Source organism: Gymnogyps californianus, chromosome 8, assembly GCF_018139145.2.
Source record: "Gymnogyps californianus isolate 813 chromosome 8, ASM1813914v2, whole genome shotgun sequence".
Taxonomy (NCBI): domain Eukaryota; kingdom Metazoa; phylum Chordata; class Aves; order Accipitriformes; family Cathartidae; genus Gymnogyps; species Gymnogyps californianus.
In genome coordinates this window covers 31604905-31624933 of record NC_059478.1, presented here as the reverse complement: position 1 = coordinate 31624933, position 20029 = coordinate 31604905, and the positions used below count along the sequence as shown (strand labels likewise).

General features: G+C 38.1%; 1 protein-coding gene across 1 annotated transcript in view; it reads left to right on the top strand.

Moving 5' to 3' along the window:
* The window catches only part of DAB1 (DAB adaptor protein 1), a 311043-nt gene that overhangs the window by 184038 nt on the left and 106976 nt on the right, over window positions 1-20029 (top strand). The window contains exon 4 of the mRNA XM_050901289.1: window positions 2930-3129. Within this exon, the coding sequence (XP_050757246.1) occupies window positions 3063-3129 (67 nt within the window). The 5' untranslated portion in view covers window positions 2930-3062. The remainder of the gene's footprint in view (window positions 1-2929; window positions 3130-20029) is intronic.

Genomic DNA, 20029 nt, shown 5'->3' with positions numbered 1-20029 from the left:
GAACTGATCAAACAAAATAGCATCTCATTGATAAAACACATGCTGCGGTACTTCCCACAGTTGGAAGACTGTAGTATTTAGCAACGGTGACCTAGATTGGAGGAGACAATAAAAGCTGTTGCGGTGAGGAGCAGATTGACTGCCATTCTCATCTGGGTAATAAACAGCTGAAATATGGACAGTATATGAAAGTTTACTAATGTAGCTTACATAAAGACCTATATTTTTGGAGGAATTGTCTCTGTAGCAAATTCAGTTTGAACTATAGCTTGCATCTGACAGATGTTTATGTGCGCCTTTACAAAGATACCTATTACTTTATTCAAGGATCTATGAGCCTGTGAGAGTATGACCTGATTAGGTTTTAAAGTAAATCAATATATGAACCTGTCCAAAAATAGACATGCATTTATTTAAAAAAATATTACTCAGTGGGATAGCCTCGAGGGGATATAGCTTTTCTGGAGAGTTTCAAATGAGATAGCAGTCATATGTTGTTATTTTAAAATATTCAGTGCCATTCAGATGCTGCTATTTCCGCTATCCTGTTGAAAGTAGCTGACAACAGGAGATGACATTCTTGATGCTTTGTACCCACAACAGTCTTCTAAGACATTAGAAGTTGCTTAACTCTTGACCCTGGGGGTATTTTGTATTTCTTTTTCATTTTTTTTCTTTGTTTGTTTGGTTTTGTTTTGGTTTTTTTTTTTTTTAAATGGACCTATTATAAATATTTTCCTTTTGTTAAGTGGTTCATGTTAGTGCTCCTTGTAAAGTTATGCAGTTAACCTTTAGGTAAATGTAAATCCGAATTCTAGAAAAATAAATTGTCAATCCAGCTGTGACTTGAGAGGTGCTTTAAGTAAGTGCCGTTGAGCTGTAAAGACTGATGCATCCCTACTGTGCTGTAAAACTAAGTATTATTAAATTGGGTTGCGTGCAGGGGGAGGGGAAGGAGATGGGGGTTGCGAGGGACATCTGCTCTCTGCAGCGCTTTTCTCCCTGTTTGCTGGGGGGATTTCAGGCATAAGTTAAGAGCGACTCTGTCGACGGTGGGGTGAGGTGGTTCCCTCACAGCACAGTGAATGCGTTGATCTGTGGCAGGGCCCAGTGGTCGCTGCATGTGGTGTCCCACCGTGACTGTGTTTGGGGGAGAGACATCTCCCTGTCCATGGACCTGGCCAAAGAGCGCTTCAGATCCCAAAAGATTGTCAGTTTGGGGCTGTTACCTTACTCCTTTTCTCTCTGTGATCAACCTTCATTTGCTTTGTCCTTTTCTACTGTTTTCTTAACTAAGAATGTTAATCAAAATGTTGTTAGTTTGTTCAGGTGTTCCAAGAAGGTGTATTTAGCAAGCACTGCAACTTTGATTTGTAAGTTGCTTTATTTGTCCTCCTTTTTGCTATGCAGCACTTATTCAGACTCCATAGAGGAGGAACAGGGAATTTTGGATTTCAAAATCAGTTCAGCAGATTTTGAAAAGCTCTCTTTGAATATTCTATAATACACATACAGATTTGAAGAGCTTATTAAAGAAAGCCCCTGACACACTTCAGCAATATTAAATCACTTCAGACGGTGCATGGCAGTGTAATGTTACTGAAGCATTTTAAAATGTTAAAAGAGCCTGGATTTGAAAGTACTAGTGGCTTCACAGCCCTTACTGTGAAAAGTGATTTAAACTGTCAAAATTGTTGCAATGTTTGCAGTGTATTACTTTCTTAAATGACAGAGAAGGAACGTTAGTAAATAACTATAACTGTAGTTAATCTCTGGCCAGCTAACCAGCTGATATGCTGGGTTAATTTCTTTATTAAATGCTTATTTAATAACTGGGCAGCTGTTCAGACAGGCCAGATGGACTTCACTGTAATTGTGCTAATAATGAGAACTTTTTCACAAGAAGAAAGGGCGATAAGAAGATGCATTTAGTGAGGGAACATCACGACAAATGGCTTCAGGACAGTATGGTCCTCTGCCCTCGACAGACTGGCTGAAGTAGGTGGCTCATCCTTCAAAGCAAGAAGAACCAGCAGTAAGAATTGGAGTAATGGTTTATTCTTTGCTCGATTGTTTATTCTTTGTGTATGCTTTGCCTCCACAGCCCATACATCCCCAGTCCTACTTGCAGCCTTACAGTCTACCTCCCTCGTACTGCTCCAGCACATTTCTGCAGTTACTGCTGTGGGTTCACAGCCGGTGCATTTGTATATCTCCCCAACAAATACATGTTATGTAAAGCTGTAGCTTCCTCCCTAAATGTTATCTTTTTGCCCCCTATCCCATTTGTATTTTGTAGGTTTAATTAACTGTATTTGCAGAGTTCTTTGCAAGAAAAATTACTACATGGGTGTTAAGAATTACAGCTGTGTTTACATGGAGGCAGATTCTTTTATACTGGGAACATTATCATAAGCAAGAGGAGTGGCAAAGTATGATGTTCTCAGTATGAGTAATGAATACATTTTTCATTTGTCTTTGTTCAAGTAGGAGAACGAAAGCATTGAAAGAGCACTGAAAGAGCATTTGAGGAGTAAAAATCTGAACTTACTATCTGGCAATATGTTTTTACCTTGGAATTGTTGCATTTAAGAGTTGAGTCCTTGCAGAATTTTTTGCTCTTGGTGACATTTCCAGCTACTTCGCGGATGGTAGTCTTTGTCCTCCAGCTGCTGGTCCAGAAATACAGGTCTTCTGTGCACCTTGTGTGGTGTCTCTAGCCTGTGAAGTCATCTCAGATATGCCAAAACATCTCAAACAAGACTAGATGACTGTGTTTAAGCATCTAAAATTGTGGGCAGTTGACTCTGTAGATGAAGAACTTCCTAGGTTTCTTCCTCAGTGAGCTTGCAATGGTTTGCCTTTTTTTTTTTTTTTAATGTTTTAAACTCAGAAAATGACCGTTACTTTTTGTTTCCTTCTTTAACAGCACTCAAAAGGAGTGAATGAGATGAACTGTTTGGGTTATAGTATCTGAAAGGCTAAATTATTCTCTTGGAGAGACGTTCTAAATGAGCCTGACCGAGATCCTGGATCTGTGTGAAGAGGACTAAGGATATAGGATGTCAACTGAGACAGAACTTCAAGTGGCTGTTAAAACCAGCACAAAGAAAGACTCCAAAAAGAAAGGTAGTGACTCATTTCTCTTTATTCGTATGTATTTTGTACTTTAATCAGCTCCTGCATCAGCCACCTTTTATGCAGTGTGATTCTTCTGTTATCTGTGCACTCGATGAAAGTAAAATTTGTTAAGCCCAGTGGAAGTCTGGTATGGGAATGTGGGATTTGATTCTCTGACATTAAAAATATCTCTTATTGAAGTATATTTAAAATGTAAGAAAGAACTTAGGTATTACAGTTCATTAATTTTTACTGTATATTGCAACTGTTTCACAAATGGAAATACAATTTTAAAAATTACTCTTAGCAAAAGATAACTTTTTTTTTTCTCTGTTGATAAATAAATTTTCTTCTAAAGGCTTTGTTTCTACTTTGTTTTGAACTAACCGGAGCTTAAATGCACTTTCTGTTACTGGAGGTTGAATCTTACTGACACTTTGTGAAGTTACAGAGAACTCAGTAGCAATCTATAGAGAGATTAATTGTAATCTGGTAAAGGAAATATAAACAAGGAGGAAGAAAACTCAAAATTAAGGAGAAGCTATGAATAAATGCATGGTTGGATAAGTTCATATTTGCATTTACAATTTTGCATCAGATTGTAGGGCAGTTCTTTGGACCGATAAGCATGAGAAATGGGACGATATGAATTTGATGCTTATGAATAGGAGTACTGAAAGATTTTAGTAGGGATTTTTATCCTCAGATTTTTATTAGTATTTTTATTGCTTATGGCTTTAAGTACTGATGAACTTGGAGGCCAAGACCTTGAATTCTAATGGTAATTCATGTTGTTCTATGTAGCCGTTTTTTTGATTATTTTTTTTTTAAAACCTCTGCAGATAATGATAAAGAAAAAAATCATACCTAAGAGTTTTAATACTTGAGGCAGCAAAATTTGAACTTTGATGTGAGCTTTTCAGTTTGTCACTCTGTTTCTTTCTGTGGGTGTATAATTTAGCCATTTACTTCTGAGAAGTTTTTACATTTTTTTAAGACAAAAAAAAATTCTCATCTTTGCTCATATATGTGTGTGTTGCAAATTTTACTCAGATATCTGATAAATAACTTGTTCAACTTCTGGGCAGCTATACCTTTTACTACAGCGATTGTACCAAACTGGTAATTAAGGCCTTGTGTTTGCTATAGTTTTTGTATCAGAAATTTTTATATTAGCATTTTTAAAAAGAGACACAGCAATTAAAAATTTTTAAGTGTTTGTTTGGGAAGATGGTTTAGAATCCTTATGACTACTCTAAGCCTAAACTCACAAGGAAAAAATGATTCATTTAAGATAAAAAAGCTGTAGTTTGGAAAGGCAGAAATAGGGGAACTTTGATGTAAATGAGAATGTGATCTGAGAGAGATGTTCGAGGCAAGTAAAGAAAGTAAAGATGGTTTGGTTGTATGATCATTCAGTATTTTTGGGCAGGCAGGAAATTAAAATATGTCAGTTCTTTGCAATACGGTAACATTTTTTTGATGTGTGTCTCCTATGTTATTTCTTCTGCTGGAGGGTGAAACTTTTGAAAACAGCAAACAACTGTTTTAGGAACTTGATGTTTATGTAATAAAATATTCGGCGTCCAACTTCTAAAAACATTTTCATAAATCATAATAACTGAATGCTTCTCTGCACAAAATCTGATTCTATCCCCCAAATGGAAATTCTGAGAATTACCTTTACTGCTGAGAAGTAGTATGAAATATGTTCTGTGGCAGCGATCAGAGCTCCCTGCAGCGTGTAGAAAGTATCTGAAGAACTGGAAGGGACCATGTACGGCAGTAGCACATCTCCAGAATTAATCTTGTTCTGTGTTGTATGTGCAAGTCTGAGTGCATCTGATCACATCCAGCCATCCGAAGGCCTTGCGGTACAGTGAATGCTTTACACAGACAAGGTATACAATTCAGACAACGTTTGCTATTCAAGTCCCACATAATGAAAGTCAAAAGAAACTTGGTGTGCTCATTTACTTGTCATTGATTTGTATGTATTTGTGTATATTTCAACAAATGAGCCTTCCTCTGTATAGTGTGAATGATGGACATGTGAAAAACAGGGAATTTTTTTTTTCTCCTTTTTTCCCAAGTTCGTTAACTGCAAGCACTGACAGGTAGCGAGTACTAACATGAAGTTTCTAATGTTACCAATCAATGAGTTTGATTATGCAGTGGGACTGAGTATTCCCAAGAAATTAGTCTTTGCTTTATAAACAGAAATTTCAGCTCTAGTGTATTTCCAGTGAATCAGGTTTTGTTGTACTTCTGCAAGAGCCATGCAACCATTTCCATCCAGAGCAGGGAGGGGCCTCTTTTGCTGTAGTATCTACTGTTCCGGTACTTCTCCTGCCATCTGCAGTTCACAGCACTGCGCTGAGAAAGAGCAGTAAGTTTGATAATGACTTCCTAATGGAATGTCTGTCCCACAGATGTATCCCACGCTGAAGATATGGGGTGACTGAAAGGGTGCGAGGGTTAGTATGGAGTTAGAGCATGGGACAGGGTTCTTTCCTGATGTCAGTATAAGTCTTCTGCGTAGCGTCAGCTAAATCTTTAGCTCTCTGTATATCTGTATAAGGATATAGTAAAGTAGTGTTTCTTATTTGAAGTGTTGAAATAATACAAAGCTTGATTTCTAAGATTTGTAAGGTATATGAATATAAAACATGATAAAATGTTAGATAAATGCAGGCTGCTTTTATTGAAGTGCAATGCCCAAGAAGAAAATGATGGTTATTCAGATGATGTGACTCATCTGTTTGTAGTATAGTGAATACCTTGAGTTAAAGGCACTGTAACATCATTAGTTAAGCAAACAATTAAATAACCTGGACAGGTGAGAGGAAAGGTCCAGGAGGAGTCTCCTGATACTCAGTGAGCATGAATGCAAAGTCCTGCTACTGGGATGGACTAACTCCCTGCAGCAGGGTGGGATGTGTGTTTGAAGTTCTTTTATGGTTTCTTATAACTGCTTTTAGGCTCTGTTGCATAATTACTGATTTTTGGGTGACCGGGAAATAGTTTGATTTCTGCTGCAGATGGGGCAAATGACATTAATGCTCCTGCAAAGTTACAGATTTTACTGTATTTTTCTTTTATGTGTTGGGAACAGTTATGTCTTTTTGTAGTCATATGCAAAGCAATTCTTTTACAAGAGATTATTAAAACATTTCTCATTAGGCACAGTGTTTTTACAGCCATAAGCTTTCTAGTCATAGTCAACTCTTCAGTTTCTCTCCATTGTCATCAGAGCTGGTTTGTAAGACGGTATTCTGTTTCAACACTAAAGGATTATTACTACAGTTAGGACAAGCACTTACATACAAAGTCCTCTCAGAAGCTGCTATTTAAGTAGAATCACAGCTGTGACACTCTAATGTACTATAGGTAAGTTGAATATTAACATGATAATATCAAATTGTAATTTTGTATGTTAACATTATCACCCTGGATAATCTTAAAAATAGGCTATTAAAAAATCAAGTACTGATTTTGTCTTTTATTCAGTCAATATTGATCTGATGGATCCAGAATTTGCTGGGCTCTAGAAATGCTACCTGGTCATACTCCCAGCAGAGGGTAGGAGTTTTAACTGACTTGAAGACACAATTATGAAAAAGGGGGTGAGCCAAGCACCTCCTTTTCTCTCCAGATTGTCACTTTTTGTTCCATGTACTGTGAATATGCTTACCAGTTGAGGACCCGTGTTTCATCCTGACCTCCACAGCCCTCCTTTCTACACTTTATTCCATCTTACGAGCTTACAGCGCACTAGATGCTATTAGAGGAGATTATATTTCTGCCATCCCCCACCTCCAGCCCTAATCCTCATGCCACTCTTGGCTGATATCTACTAGTAACTGTGTTGTAATTACCTTTTTTGAGAACTTGCTCAAATTTTAAGACATCCTGAAGAGGTTTCATGTTGCTCTCTAGAAGGAAATCATGCAAAATTCTCAGGAGATTTAGAAAGCTCTATTTGAGGACTTTTTTGGTGCCTTTTTTTTTTTTGTGAGTTTGCCAAAAATCATATGTTCTTTAAGAAGCATTTAGAGAATTAATGGTTCAAATAATGCTCTTAAAGGCTGATTTTATTTCATTTGTTTATGTCATCTGGTTCATTGAGAGGTGAATAAAAATTATGTGTTTGTACCATTTGGGATAGCAAATTAGAATTTTTTATTAGCCAGAGTTGTTAGAAACGTAAACCATGTTTGTCTTGTAGTACCTGGGGGGAAAAGCCATTTTATAAGTGTGTATGGATTATTGAATCAAACTGAAAACATTTACTTGAGCCTATCAGAATTAAAATTGATTTAGAAACTTCTTTGGGGGAAATGTGTTGCATTGATGTTGAATCCACACTGATAACTGCCTTGGAAAATCCCTTCTTGCAAAACTAACTTGAACAGGAAAACTGAAATGGGAGGTCAGTAAAGAAGTGAGCCAGGCTACCAAATTTGAATGCAGATCTGCATCTGCTTGGGGGAGGCCAGGAGACTTTTCTAGCGATTTGGTTTCTTCCTCTTGCACTTTAATTCTGTAATTATTCTGTTTGAAGCTTAGGATTTTTTTTCAAAATTAATCTCTCATCATATCCCCTGTAGTAAGACTTCTGAGTCAATTTTGAAAATGACAGGGACTTTTAAAAATGGAAGCAAGATACAAAGAGGAGCTCAGGCATGTTGACAATCAGCATAATGATCTTTGATGCTAAGGATCCCCATGGGTGAAATTCCCGTATTTAATAGGTTTCCACTGCAATATGTGGTAAGCACGTGGCATCTGGAAACAGATTTCACAGTAGGCAGGCCGCCAAGCCGGGGATTGCCGTAACTAGCCAGTAGGAACGTGAAATTTAGAGAGGGTGTGATGTGCTATGTCTCTACTAAAGCTAGGTGCCTTCTCACAGCCATGAGTTGGGCACTTTGTTTTGACTGAATGAATATACAAGTTCTGAAGCTGTGCTTGAGGAGGGAAAGCGAGAGCGGACTCCGCTCAGGGGGCTGTTTAATGCCAGGTAAGGAATTACCCTGCTTGCACCAGCAGAGCAGAGGGTGTTGCATGGCAATGCTTTCTCGGTAGTAGAAGATCCGAGTTTGATCCTCTTGGGATCAGGATGGCAAAAAGCTCGTGTCCCATTTTAACTGTCTTGACTACTAATTAAAAGGAGTGCAGTGGTTCCGGGAACATTCACGGATATTGGATTGGGCCTCTGGCAGAGTCACATCTATTTCCTGGGTCTTTTAAACTCTAATGAGAGAGTGGAGTCTGTCTAACTATCTAAAGGAAAACCTTTGCCTCCCCAGAAGCAAAACTCTAGATCAAACAGGAGGTACCTAGTTAGTTTAAAAGCCTTTGGGGATAAGCAGCCTTTAAATAACGTTACGTTTTGTCATTTTCAGTTTTCATCATAAGTGCCTAATGCTACCCAAGTCCTGTTTTGGGTTTCTTAGACCTCATTTGAATCTAATCTTTGGACTAATCATTGCTAAATTTGAGAGTGGGATAGAGGTTTCTGGTTGATGTGAAAGTTACAATTTTGCTGATACATAGAAATCTCGGTACAGTTTTTATAGGTTCGTTTCCAGATTGGAACTTCAGTTTAAATTAATAAGTGCTATGAACAATGACGGTGGATTTTTTTTTTTTTTATTATTTAACTCTTTTTTAACATTATGATCAGCTAACAGCAATTAAAGCATCATCACTGTAATGAGGTATTTCAAGTTGTCAGATTGGTATAGTTTCATTTATTTTTCTGATTACATAGCTAAGATTCACGGAATCCAGCAAAATTCAAATTTGATCTAAAGAGTAATGAAAGAAGGGCACAGTCAGGAGCTTATTTCATTGATGGGGAGTGGATTTGCCTTGTTTCCTTGCAGTAGTTACAAGTTTTTCAATAATTTATAGATCAAGTAACAGCAACATTAATTGATACACTAATTGTGTCCACATGCCCGCCTTTAACAAATCTTTTTTGTGAAATGGTTACTGACAATATTAATTGCACATCTTTTGAGTCTTGATATAAGTTATGAATTCGTTCTCAAGTTGAAAGAAGGTGGGAAAATAATTAATTTTGACATTGTGTAGCTATAATTAACAAGAGTTATCCAATAACCTATCATAAATTAGAGAGCTCATGAATTCTATTTTTAATACCGCATTCAACCAAAGGAGGTCCATGGTTGTGTTAATTGAAGCATTCTTCGGGGGTGATGGATGTTGTCTCTTGTTGCGGTTAAAATGTTTACTGTTGTTTTTAATTGAGAGACAGGTCTGCCTAAGTTAAGGTTGGAGCTCCTGTTACTTTGCTGCTCCTCAGCAGAGGAATCAATAATCTGTTGAGTGTTAAGAATAACATTTCCTGAGAGCTTCTGTTATGTCATCATTTCTCAGTGTTTTAACAGTCGTCAAAGCATTTCAGTTGAAACTAGTAATTAGGAGCTTAATGCAATGCGTGTTCCACAGAGGATTTGACTCATGTAACAGTCATTAAATATAGGTGGGTGTTACTGTGCTCCAAGGCTGGCTGTACATTAGAAAATCTTGGTTGCTGGCAGTGAGGATCACCTATGCATCCAGTTCAGGCTGTACTGTACATTGTTTCTGGCTTCATCCGCTTACACTATTAAACTACATCTGAGATTTGATTGAAATATGGAGAAAGTGAGGGGTTGGGGCTGGTAAGGAGGTAGAACTTCCAAACAGGCAAATAAATTAATTTTCAGGGAAACTTTTTGTCCACTTGCAGTCATTGAAAAGACTCCCAGCAAAATTTGTCTTAGGACCTTTGTAAATGAAAAGTTTTGTTTAGAGAGTTCAGGGAAGAGAATTCTGTCTTGTAATGGATGTAACTGACAGGAGAGACCTCATTCATCCGGATTAGTAGCCAAAATGCCTCTAGAGGTTTGGATGAGTGGACGTTTCCTAATATGGCTCACATAGAAATATGCTACAGGGACAAGTATGTTGATGATGATAATGTTTTTATATCATTCTTCATCCAAAGATATTTGCTTGCCTAATAAATATTAATAAATGACATTTCTGTCAGTGTGTTGCATTATGTGCATTTGAACATTCCTACTTTTCTGAAACATTTTGCCTTTTCCATTGGCATTATGGGAAATTCTGCAAGTAATAATAAAATACGTTGAAGTGTTACTCACTGTAAAGTACAGGTTAGAGGTATCAGCTGTATTGGTAAATGCTCCCATTTTGCTGAAGGGAAATCAAAGACAAGTAAATCTGGAAAATGAGCTTGATCCCAGCAATCTTGGAAGCATTAAACTGCTCACCAATTTTCCCTGAAATAAACAGATTACACTTAGATTAATGTCCACGTTATTGCAGTGTATACTTTTTCATATTACTAGAGAAAATTCCTCAAAACTTACATAATCTTATATAATTTATGGGAAGTAATGAGCTTTCATGACCTGTGTACATATAGGGGAAATGTAAATTGATTTCAATGGTGGTTAGATTTTTGCATCAGCCAGTGCTGATCTCTCAATTACTTTCCTAAGATTATACCACAAATCAGAGCAGAGCTTGATATGTAATCTGAGGGTCCTGTTTCTTATTTTGTGCTCTAACTGATATATCTGGCGCTCTCAGTAATGATATCACAGTAATTTCATTAGTCAGCTTGTGAAGAAAAAAGTGTGGAGCAATGTACAAGTTAAAGGATACATGCAGGTTTTGCTTTGTGTATTTAAGCAGCCAGAAACAGAAGTGTTTAGCTAAATATCTTAGTAAATTAGTCACAAAAACTTCAGTTGAAAAATACTGTGTCCTTAATCTTTAATGTCATAGACCTTTTGGATACTGATCACTTAATATTAAGAAAAACTTGCCCACGAAATTGGTAGCCTTTTGAAATATACTGTGGCTGAATTTGTAAGCCCTTCATTAATGCCTTATGGCATATTCCTCTTTAAGAGCTCAAAGAGTTATATAGTGAATTTGGCCAAGTAATAGGCTCAGACTCCCTGTGATAAATATGTCAGGCCCAGACATTCACTGTGCTCCTCAGGAGTAAAGAAAAGATGTGGCTGTGATCCTTGTAGTTGATGTGCTCTACCTATGGAATCAATATTGACATTGTTGGCCATCCAGAATAAAGGTAATATAATATGTAATATATTTGGGTTGTCCAAAGGCGCAGTGCATGAATGTGTTTAAGTATAACGTTCCTCTTGAAAATGAATTCCTCTTAGAGATAAACGTGTCCTCAGAAATAATTACATATTATTTGTATTATTTTTAACTAAACATTGTTATATATAATAGCTAGTGGTAGTGTAAAGACAGGAAAAAATGCACTTCTCTGCTTTTACAGTTGGTTGGTTTTGCAGATGAGACAATGTATTTAGTTTGTGTAACTAAATAATGTGTTTGTGTGGGTCTTTTGTATGAAAACAAAGGGCTGAATAAAAAGCAAAATAATTTTTTCATTTTTTTAAACTAGGCCAATTCATAGTGAAGTCATGGGTAGATGTATTATATGCACTTAATTGAATTTTTTTTTTACAGTTCTTTCAATGTATATTTTAATGCAAGTGCCAGATGATCAGATCTTAACGTATATCTATGGTTTTTGAGCAGGCATAGTGAGTATGAAAAAGAATTAAGGTCCCCTGCGATGTGAGCAGCAAGAAAGAGGAATTTTTTTTTAGAAACCAGCAACCAATGCCAAAGACGACTGAATGCCTTTGTTTTTGCAGGAAAGGAGAAATCAGAGTACTTTTTGGTACCTTTGCTCTCCCAGGAATATGCCCCAAAAGATGTGTGTAGAATCCTGGAGTCCTGTATGAAATAGGTTTTGGATACAAAGGAAAATGTGTCTCTCCGGAGAGTGACAGTGGAGGAAGCCCTGACAGAGCTGGGTAGTGAATGTGGAGACATTGCCAAGGGCCAGACCGGCTTCTGTAAGTGTGTTCTGAGCCCTGTGAAATTGTGGGAAACCCACGTCCTGAGAGCAGAGTGGTGGTGTACAATAATCATACCAAAACCGCCAAGGGTAGTCCTCATGCTGTGGACCTCGAGAGTTTTTCTTCTCCTGTTCACCTGCCATAGTGGTTTCTATTGCTGGTTTCCTGGTGCCTGTAATGTTAAAATCATGAACAACTGGATGGTAGACTGATGGTTTATGCACCTATGGTCCTGTTAAGTGTGATCCTGTTAAGTCACTTTTTTTTAAGTGACAAAAATATTCTTTCCCTGATAGTATTAAGAGCGCTTGCTGCTTAGAAAAATATAGGGTCCTTTGTGAAGTTCAGAAAGATTGTAAATTCAATGCATAAAGTTACTGGTACTCATCAGCTGTTCGTTGAAGACCTCCATCATTAGGGACCACCTTCTGAAACCTTTTCGTGTCTTGAATAACTTCTCATTCTGCATTCAGATATTATTGACACCAGAAGCGCTTTGCATCCTGCTAGCCCAGAGCTCAGGCTGCAGAGACCTGTATCGGTCTAGCTGCATGGACATGTTAACGGCTCATTACGACTAGGAGCTGCACCATGTTTCACAGTTAGTGCTCTGTAGTGAGGCATTTTTCAAAGACGATCCATTTTCTAAACCATGAAAGAAGGCAAGTCTTCCCTCCTTGAATCTGTGTAGCCTCTGTGAATAGAAACTGTACGTGAATCCAAGCTGTAAGGAGCAAATACTTTAATGTTCATTGACATCTTTCCTTCTACTAGTAACAATAGTGAGGCCAAAGCTAATTTCCCAGCATTGAACTACCCTGAGATTTGGAGAAGGCCATCTTTCAGTCTGTTGCTGTCTGTAGAGCCATGTATGGAGGCACTTCTGACATCTTACAAGCCACACTTTTCTACTTTGACCCTCCCTGAACAGCCAGTGCCTCTCCCCCAGAACCTCTCTCCATAGATGAGGATCAGTGGAGTTGACTCACTTCTGGTTTAGACACGGTGTTTATCCTATTCTTGTTGCCCAGGCTGAAACACCAAACAACAGAGGTTATCACTTATTTGCAAGCAGGTGAATTTACACACTTTATTTACTATAGTACTGTTGGCTTTTCCCAATTCCTTTTATTTATGCTGTTGTGCAGCACAGGAGGGCAGTTGCCAACACAATATCCATTATTATTCTGACAAGAACAGAGTAGCTTTCACTTCCATTTCTTGGAGACAGCATTACTCATTGCTGCAAAAGAGCAATAAAAATAGGAGAAGTAGGGCAAATTATCATTTGGCTGCTGAGTTGTGAAACCGCCCTTTCTTGCTCCAAGTAGATCAAGTTTGAAGTGGAGGTGTGAGCAGTGTATGGTCTCTCTGGGCTTTGTGTCTGCTTCATGATGCTTGCATTAGGGAAGAAAACAAGCTGTTGCTCCATCAACACAAAAGTCAGTATGTGTGGAACCAAAGATGTTAACATGATCGTGTTCCCAGGATCTACCATTAGAGGTAATTGAATCTGGTGGGCTACAGGGCCCGGAGGATTCTTCCAGCCTGATACAAGGCTGCTATGGTTTGGTGTATCCAGATCCAGGCAGCAGCAAGGCTGAGCATGTATTCCCAGTAGGCATGGATACGCACACTGCAAACAGCCATACATATCACCCCGCACAGAGCAGAGCTTTTACCAGCACCCACATAATCAGGAACAGCACCTATATACACATGAACAACACAGATGGTCAGTCCTGTTCCTCCCCTCTGGCTGATCAGGTATGAAGTTTGCTAGTGGAGACACATAGACACACACACACTCTCCCTACGGTTTTCTCCATAGGTGATGTTAGACATCCAGTTTGTCCAGTAGCTGTCCCTCTCAACATCAGTCTCCTCCAGTTTTTGGCACCTGAACCTATGGGCCTCTCAGGATTTCAGCTTCTTGCTTCAGTGGCTGGTGCTCAGACCTCTCCTCCTACTTGTCAGCCATTCTGACTTGAAGCTCACTAGTGCTCTTTCGCAGGCTCAGAATGGAGAGCGTGCCTACAGTGAAGTCCTGACCCAGGAATACAGAGTGAGCGCAGGGGGAAAGGAGACTTCAAGTCATGCGCGTACTCCCGGGTTGTGGGTCAGTGTTTTGGGAGGCTGCTGCGTGGCTTCCGTCTTGTGGAAGCAAACCTCTGCGCTTCCCTGATTTGTCCTAGCTGTGAAGGGGATGATTTCTTGTGAGGGATTCCTGGGACAGCATTGTGTCTTCCTACCTTACCTGTAACTGACCTCAATGAGTGCATCTGGGGAAGGTGGGAGATCCTCCTGGCAGTGGTTTCAGTGGTGGTAGGATGTCATGCTTTGGGAGAGCCCTGCAAAGTCGTCCAAAAGCACAGAAAGCTCTAGCCTTGACTTCATAAATATTAATGTTTCACAGCAGTCTCTTCTACAAATGACGGGAGGAGCAGCTTTCTCCAGAGTCAACTTGCTTTTAATGTCTACCCCATTTTAACTACTAGCAAATGTTGAACAGCTGATCTGTGTTCTATAAATAGAGCTCTGATTCTTTTAGTTTAGTTAGTGGAGATTGTATAGTGAAAAGGATGATTCAGGGAGTGAAATGAAATTAAGCATAGTAAGTCTTTCGAGGTTAGCTATTAATTTCATTTTTAAATATAAAATTGCCATCAAAGTAATAAGAGGGTAATACTTGCCCGTCACAATAATGTGGACTAGCATGCTGATAACTAGGTGGAGGGCAAAAACATCAGCAGTAGCTGACTGAGAGTAATCTTTTTTTATACCTTGTGTTGCCTGTATGAGTTATACATTGAATTCAAATGTACAAAGTCACATAAAGTGAATTAAATGCATCAGGGAAACTGGGTGTACTCTGTACTTGGGCATGGCTTAAGTTTAATATTGACAAGGTTACCTATATGTGTTTAGCATTTGCTATATTTAGTAGTATAGGGATGTTTATGGATTGCAGTTTTTTAAAAAAATTGCCCAGACTCTGAAGTGTCTCTTTAAACATAATGTGTCATCAGCCCTTCTCAGTAAAACTGGATGTGGAAAAACACAGCCTTGACTGTGGTGAGCATGTCAAAAAGATGGCAAAGCTAGAGAGACACTGGAGATCAAAATGAAAGCTACCTACAGAGTTCTTTATCTGTCTCACCTATTTTCTTTCTCTTTGCTAGGCTGTAACTAAAGCAACATGTTATATCTATACCTCTATATTTAATTGCATTAAAGAAATGCTGGGGCTATAAGGTTAAGCACTAAAGTTCCAAGGAAGCACAGACTCAAAGTTGCCTGTGTAAGCGTAATTTAACATCCCTTCAGGATATACATTTTCATGCAGTTTTTAATGAGCTGAGCTCATATTGCTATTTCCTGGAGACCTTTGCCCTGTGCAGTGAATGGAAGGACAGTGGTCAGGGAATGTGCTCCATTTGGTGCTGCTTTCTATGCTTGACAGTCAAGATGGAGCTGCCTGCTTTGTTTGCATGATACCCCAACCCGAACACGAATACACGGATATTGATGGAAGCACCAGAAGATCTAAATTCTTTACATCTTAGAAAAATTCTTTTCATATATACTTCTTAAAAAAAAAAAAAAAAGTCTAGGAACAGTGGGTTTTTTGTTTTGTTTTTTTTTTTTTTTTAGAAAGGATTTGAGCTTTTGCAAAAGGTCACGTCATAGCGACATGAAAGGAACTGGAAGAAGAAAATAGTCACAATATCCAAGCTGACAGTGGTGCTTTAGTACAGTACTCAGGTAGATGTAAAAAGGCAGACAGATTGGCTCACGTGAGAATTAAATAAGGCCATAGAAACTGTAGGCATTCAGGAATTGGTCTTGGATATTTTTTCAACAAAATGAACAGATATGTTAGCAGAGGAACTTTTTGTAGAGAAGTATTGTTTTCAACTAAGGCTTCATTAAGGAAACTTCCTCAGATGCAAGGTAAAGTTTCAGAAAGAGAAGCTTTGTGTGAGAGGAGTTGGGGATCCCTCCCATTCACAGGGACGGGGGAAGAGCTTGACTGGGGGAAGCTCATGCTGATTGTGGGGCATGATTTTTGGGGGAAGTCCCATAGCTCTGGTGATGACCCTGGGCCACTTTGGCATATATATGTGTCTCTCCATTTTCTTCATCCTTTCTTCCTTCTTTGTTTGCTTTTGCAGCCCCCTTTTCCTTTTGGAGAATATCAGAACAGGAAAAATCTGAATATTTTGAATGTGGATCCTATTTTTGAGCAAGCTTTAGCTGGAAGAAGGGAACAATAAGTTTAAAATGAATCGTCTGAATGACTGGAAATCAGCGCAGGGCTTCAGAGGGGTGCAGTCAGAGCAGTATTCAGGAGACATTATTTTGGCAGCACTTTCTGAACTAATAAGAAGAAGAAGTGGTGAGAAGAGACTGAAATCGCAGCAGTTGTGAAGAAGGCGATTAAGATACGGATGCTTAACATGGCCACAGGGTTAGAACAGAGGGGGATGAACAGTCTTTAATGATATTAACTTCTAATAAACCTCTTCTTATCTAACTCTATTTAAAATGATGGAAAGGCCCATATTTTGCAGCTCATCTGTATGTGCATATGTTAATGAGGTCCAGGATAATGCAGGTTTGTCTTCTTTCTCTTTAGGCCAAGTCCTTCCCTACCAGGCAAGTGTAGGTAGTCCCACTAGCTGCTAGACTACTTACTTTAATGAAACAAACACAACTTGGGTCTTCAATAATAGCTTGAAAGGGGTTCTAACAACCTGAAAGCCTGCTGTAATGCTAATTTGTATGTTCATGGTTGGGTTTTTTTAATGTAGAGATATTTAAGAGAGCAACAAGGATCCTGGGATTGGATCTTGTGAAAGCAGTGAACCTTCGTTGTGTTTAAAAACATTTAGGATGTTATATTAATTTCATTATTCATTCATTTTAAATTATCTCATAACCATTTTCAGGGACATGGTCATTGCAGCAAATAAAGCTAAAGTAAATATATATCCCATATATTTGAAAACCTAGTAAACTCTCTGCAGTAATTCCTTAATTCAGTAATTCCTCATATTCTATTCAATGCATAAACTGCCAATATACTGAAAAGATTATGAAGATCACAGAGGAGGTTTGGTTTTGTTTTTAATCTTGTGGTGGAACCAGTCATTTGGGGCTAAGTGTCCATAGAGTAGTTGGATACAGGAATTTTAGTAAGTGAAATTATTGTGTGTTTATACGAAATACTTTGTGGCTTTGTATTAAACTCCTCAGTTCTTAAAACAAAAGGTAATTTAAAAAAAAAAGATTTTGAGGGAAGATTTGGATCCTTCTCATAATGAAGCAAATGCAATGCAAATTTAAAGATGCAATAAGAACTTTTATAAACATACTATGAAAATGTATTTCCTGTTGCCTGATGATCATCTGCTGAGATAGACAAATATAAAGATGTCACTGTTAACAAGTAACCTGACTTGATGACTTTTTATTACTGGAGTCCAATTTTATAGTAAGACATTAGCAACGGAGGAGGTTTGAAGCCTTGTAATTTTGAAAAGCAACTGTAGGAGTTGTTTTTCACCTTTTACTCAAAGTTCAGCTTACAGGAAAGTCATATTGACTTTTAATCTATTTCTGAATATTTCATAATGAGAAAGCTCATTTGTGTAACAACAAACGCAACTCCCATCTTTTGTAGCGAAATATCAGACTCCTGGCAACACTTCTGCATTAGCTTGAAGTCAATGGTGGCAGCCTTTGTTTTCTTCTGTAATGGCACCCACAGTCTCTTTCAGATTGTGGGGTCTGAGACTGCAGGGCCTGTTGGTAACACAAGGCAAAACGCAGCATTTGATCTTCAGCACTTTAACCATTTAAGGTCTAACAAAGTGTGGAATAAACTTGTGAATGAGTTTTTGTGTGGCTGGAGTTCGAAAGACAGAAAGAACACATGGGACAAGGGCGGTGGAGTTTCTTCTTCTTCCCAAGAAACTCTCTCATTTAGAGTTGTTGGCAAACACAAAAGAGTAAGAAAGTCAGAGCTACACCTTTATGCGGAATTATCAACGAGGACTTTTATGTTGTATTAAATTTGTATGCTGCATATTAGACATTGTTTTCCACTGCTGAATTGCAGAGGAATGTGCTAGTTAGAGATTGGGGCTGGCGGGGGGGAGATACCAAAGGTGCATCTTTTAGTGTGTTTTTTTCAGTAATGTGAAGATATCTTGAGAAATGTAACTTGAAACTCACGTGAGTTTACTGACCATCAGATGAACTCAGTGAGGTCAGTATTACATATTCTGTCCTTTCTTCATGCTTCATTCTATACAGTGTATCTCCAGCAGATAAGTCTAGACCATTACAACATCATCTTTTGTTAACGCCCTATAACCTCTGCAGGCCAGATTTTGTCATTTCTGTTACCACACTAATTATATCCAAACACAAGTTGATTTTCTTTTTCCAAAGCAGATAATGTTTGGAGGAGACTGAATTCTCTAAGGTTAATAATGAATTTTCCATTTGAAGTAACCTAGTTCAAAGGGAAAAATTTCCCCTTTAGGTTTAAACCAAAGGTTCTAAAAGCCTGAGATGTGAAAATAAAGAGGCACTAGCTATAAATACCTTTCAAATTATGTCTCTTTAGACTTGCTGAAATGTGTGGTTAAACTTCTTTCTTGCTGCTTTAAAATATTCAAGGTTATCGGCCTGCATTACACTCAAAACCCTTTAAATACCATTTTTTTTTAACCAAGTTATTCAGAACTGACAAGCTGAAAGATTTAGAAATGGGGGTCTTTGAGGAGAAAAAGAACAGATTTGAAAAGAGGAACTGGGTATTTTCTCCTAAAAACATAATTTTAATATTTTTACACAAAAAAGTGAATTATTTTAATTGCCAATAGTAGATGTATAATGTAATCAATTCCCTATTGTCAGTGCTGCTCATGTAAGCTAAGCATCCCTGGAATATGGGTATTTAGTCAGCCAGAATTTCATGTCTAGAAAACATTAATATGCTTATGCTGGTATGACCAAGGCAAAATATTCAGAGTACTTCATGTTTCGAAGTTCCTTTGCCAGCTTTTAGAGTAGGATTTGCATTTGATCTGTTGTGTATGATAGGCTTTGAGGTCTGAGATTTCATAGTCAATATGTTTCTATTCATCAGAATTTCATTTACTTAGATATGTTAACTTACTAGTTTACTCACCTCAAGCCTAATAGTAGTATTGAGTTAATTCTAAGTCACAATTGTTGAGGGAAGCACTTTTGTTTCATGAAAATTTCAACTCTGAATCTGGAATTCAACCATTAGATGAGAGAGTTTGGAGTCCAGCTAGAACAGCCTTTTCGCAGTGTGTGCACAGCTGGGTCAGTTCTTGCCAATGGCGGTGATGGTATTCCTCCAAATGATGATGTTTCACGTACCAGTTTAGAAAGGGAACCGGATCACAGCCTGATGCGAAGGCTGGCAGTGAATCCTAACGGTCATTATATTAAGCTGAAGCGCTAGATTCATTGTATGATTGGACGTAGCTCTTTACGCTCCCTTTTTTAAAAACCTTATAACACATAAGCGGTATTAAAGGTGGTGAGATTGTGCCAAAGCATTGAATAACTCTGAGTATATCAAGCCATTGTATCCTGCAGATTTTTATTTCATATGTCAGATGGAGGCGTGGCTAAAGCTTCATATGACTCTTCTTTAATGTACTTAACCTTTGTACCAAAAGCATTTTTATTCATGTAGTTGCTAAGTATGAAAGGAGATTGAAGCAGCATGCCATTGCAAAACTCTGCAAATGCTGTAATCATGGTATTAACCTACTTCAAAGCCTTAGGAGCATGCTCACTTTGTGAGGGTAGTAAGAATGTTTTCATCACTCCGAGTTCACTGACAGATTTTGAAACCAAATCATGTTCCTTTTATTTGTGTCTTGAAGTGGAAGGTTACAGTGGAAATGATT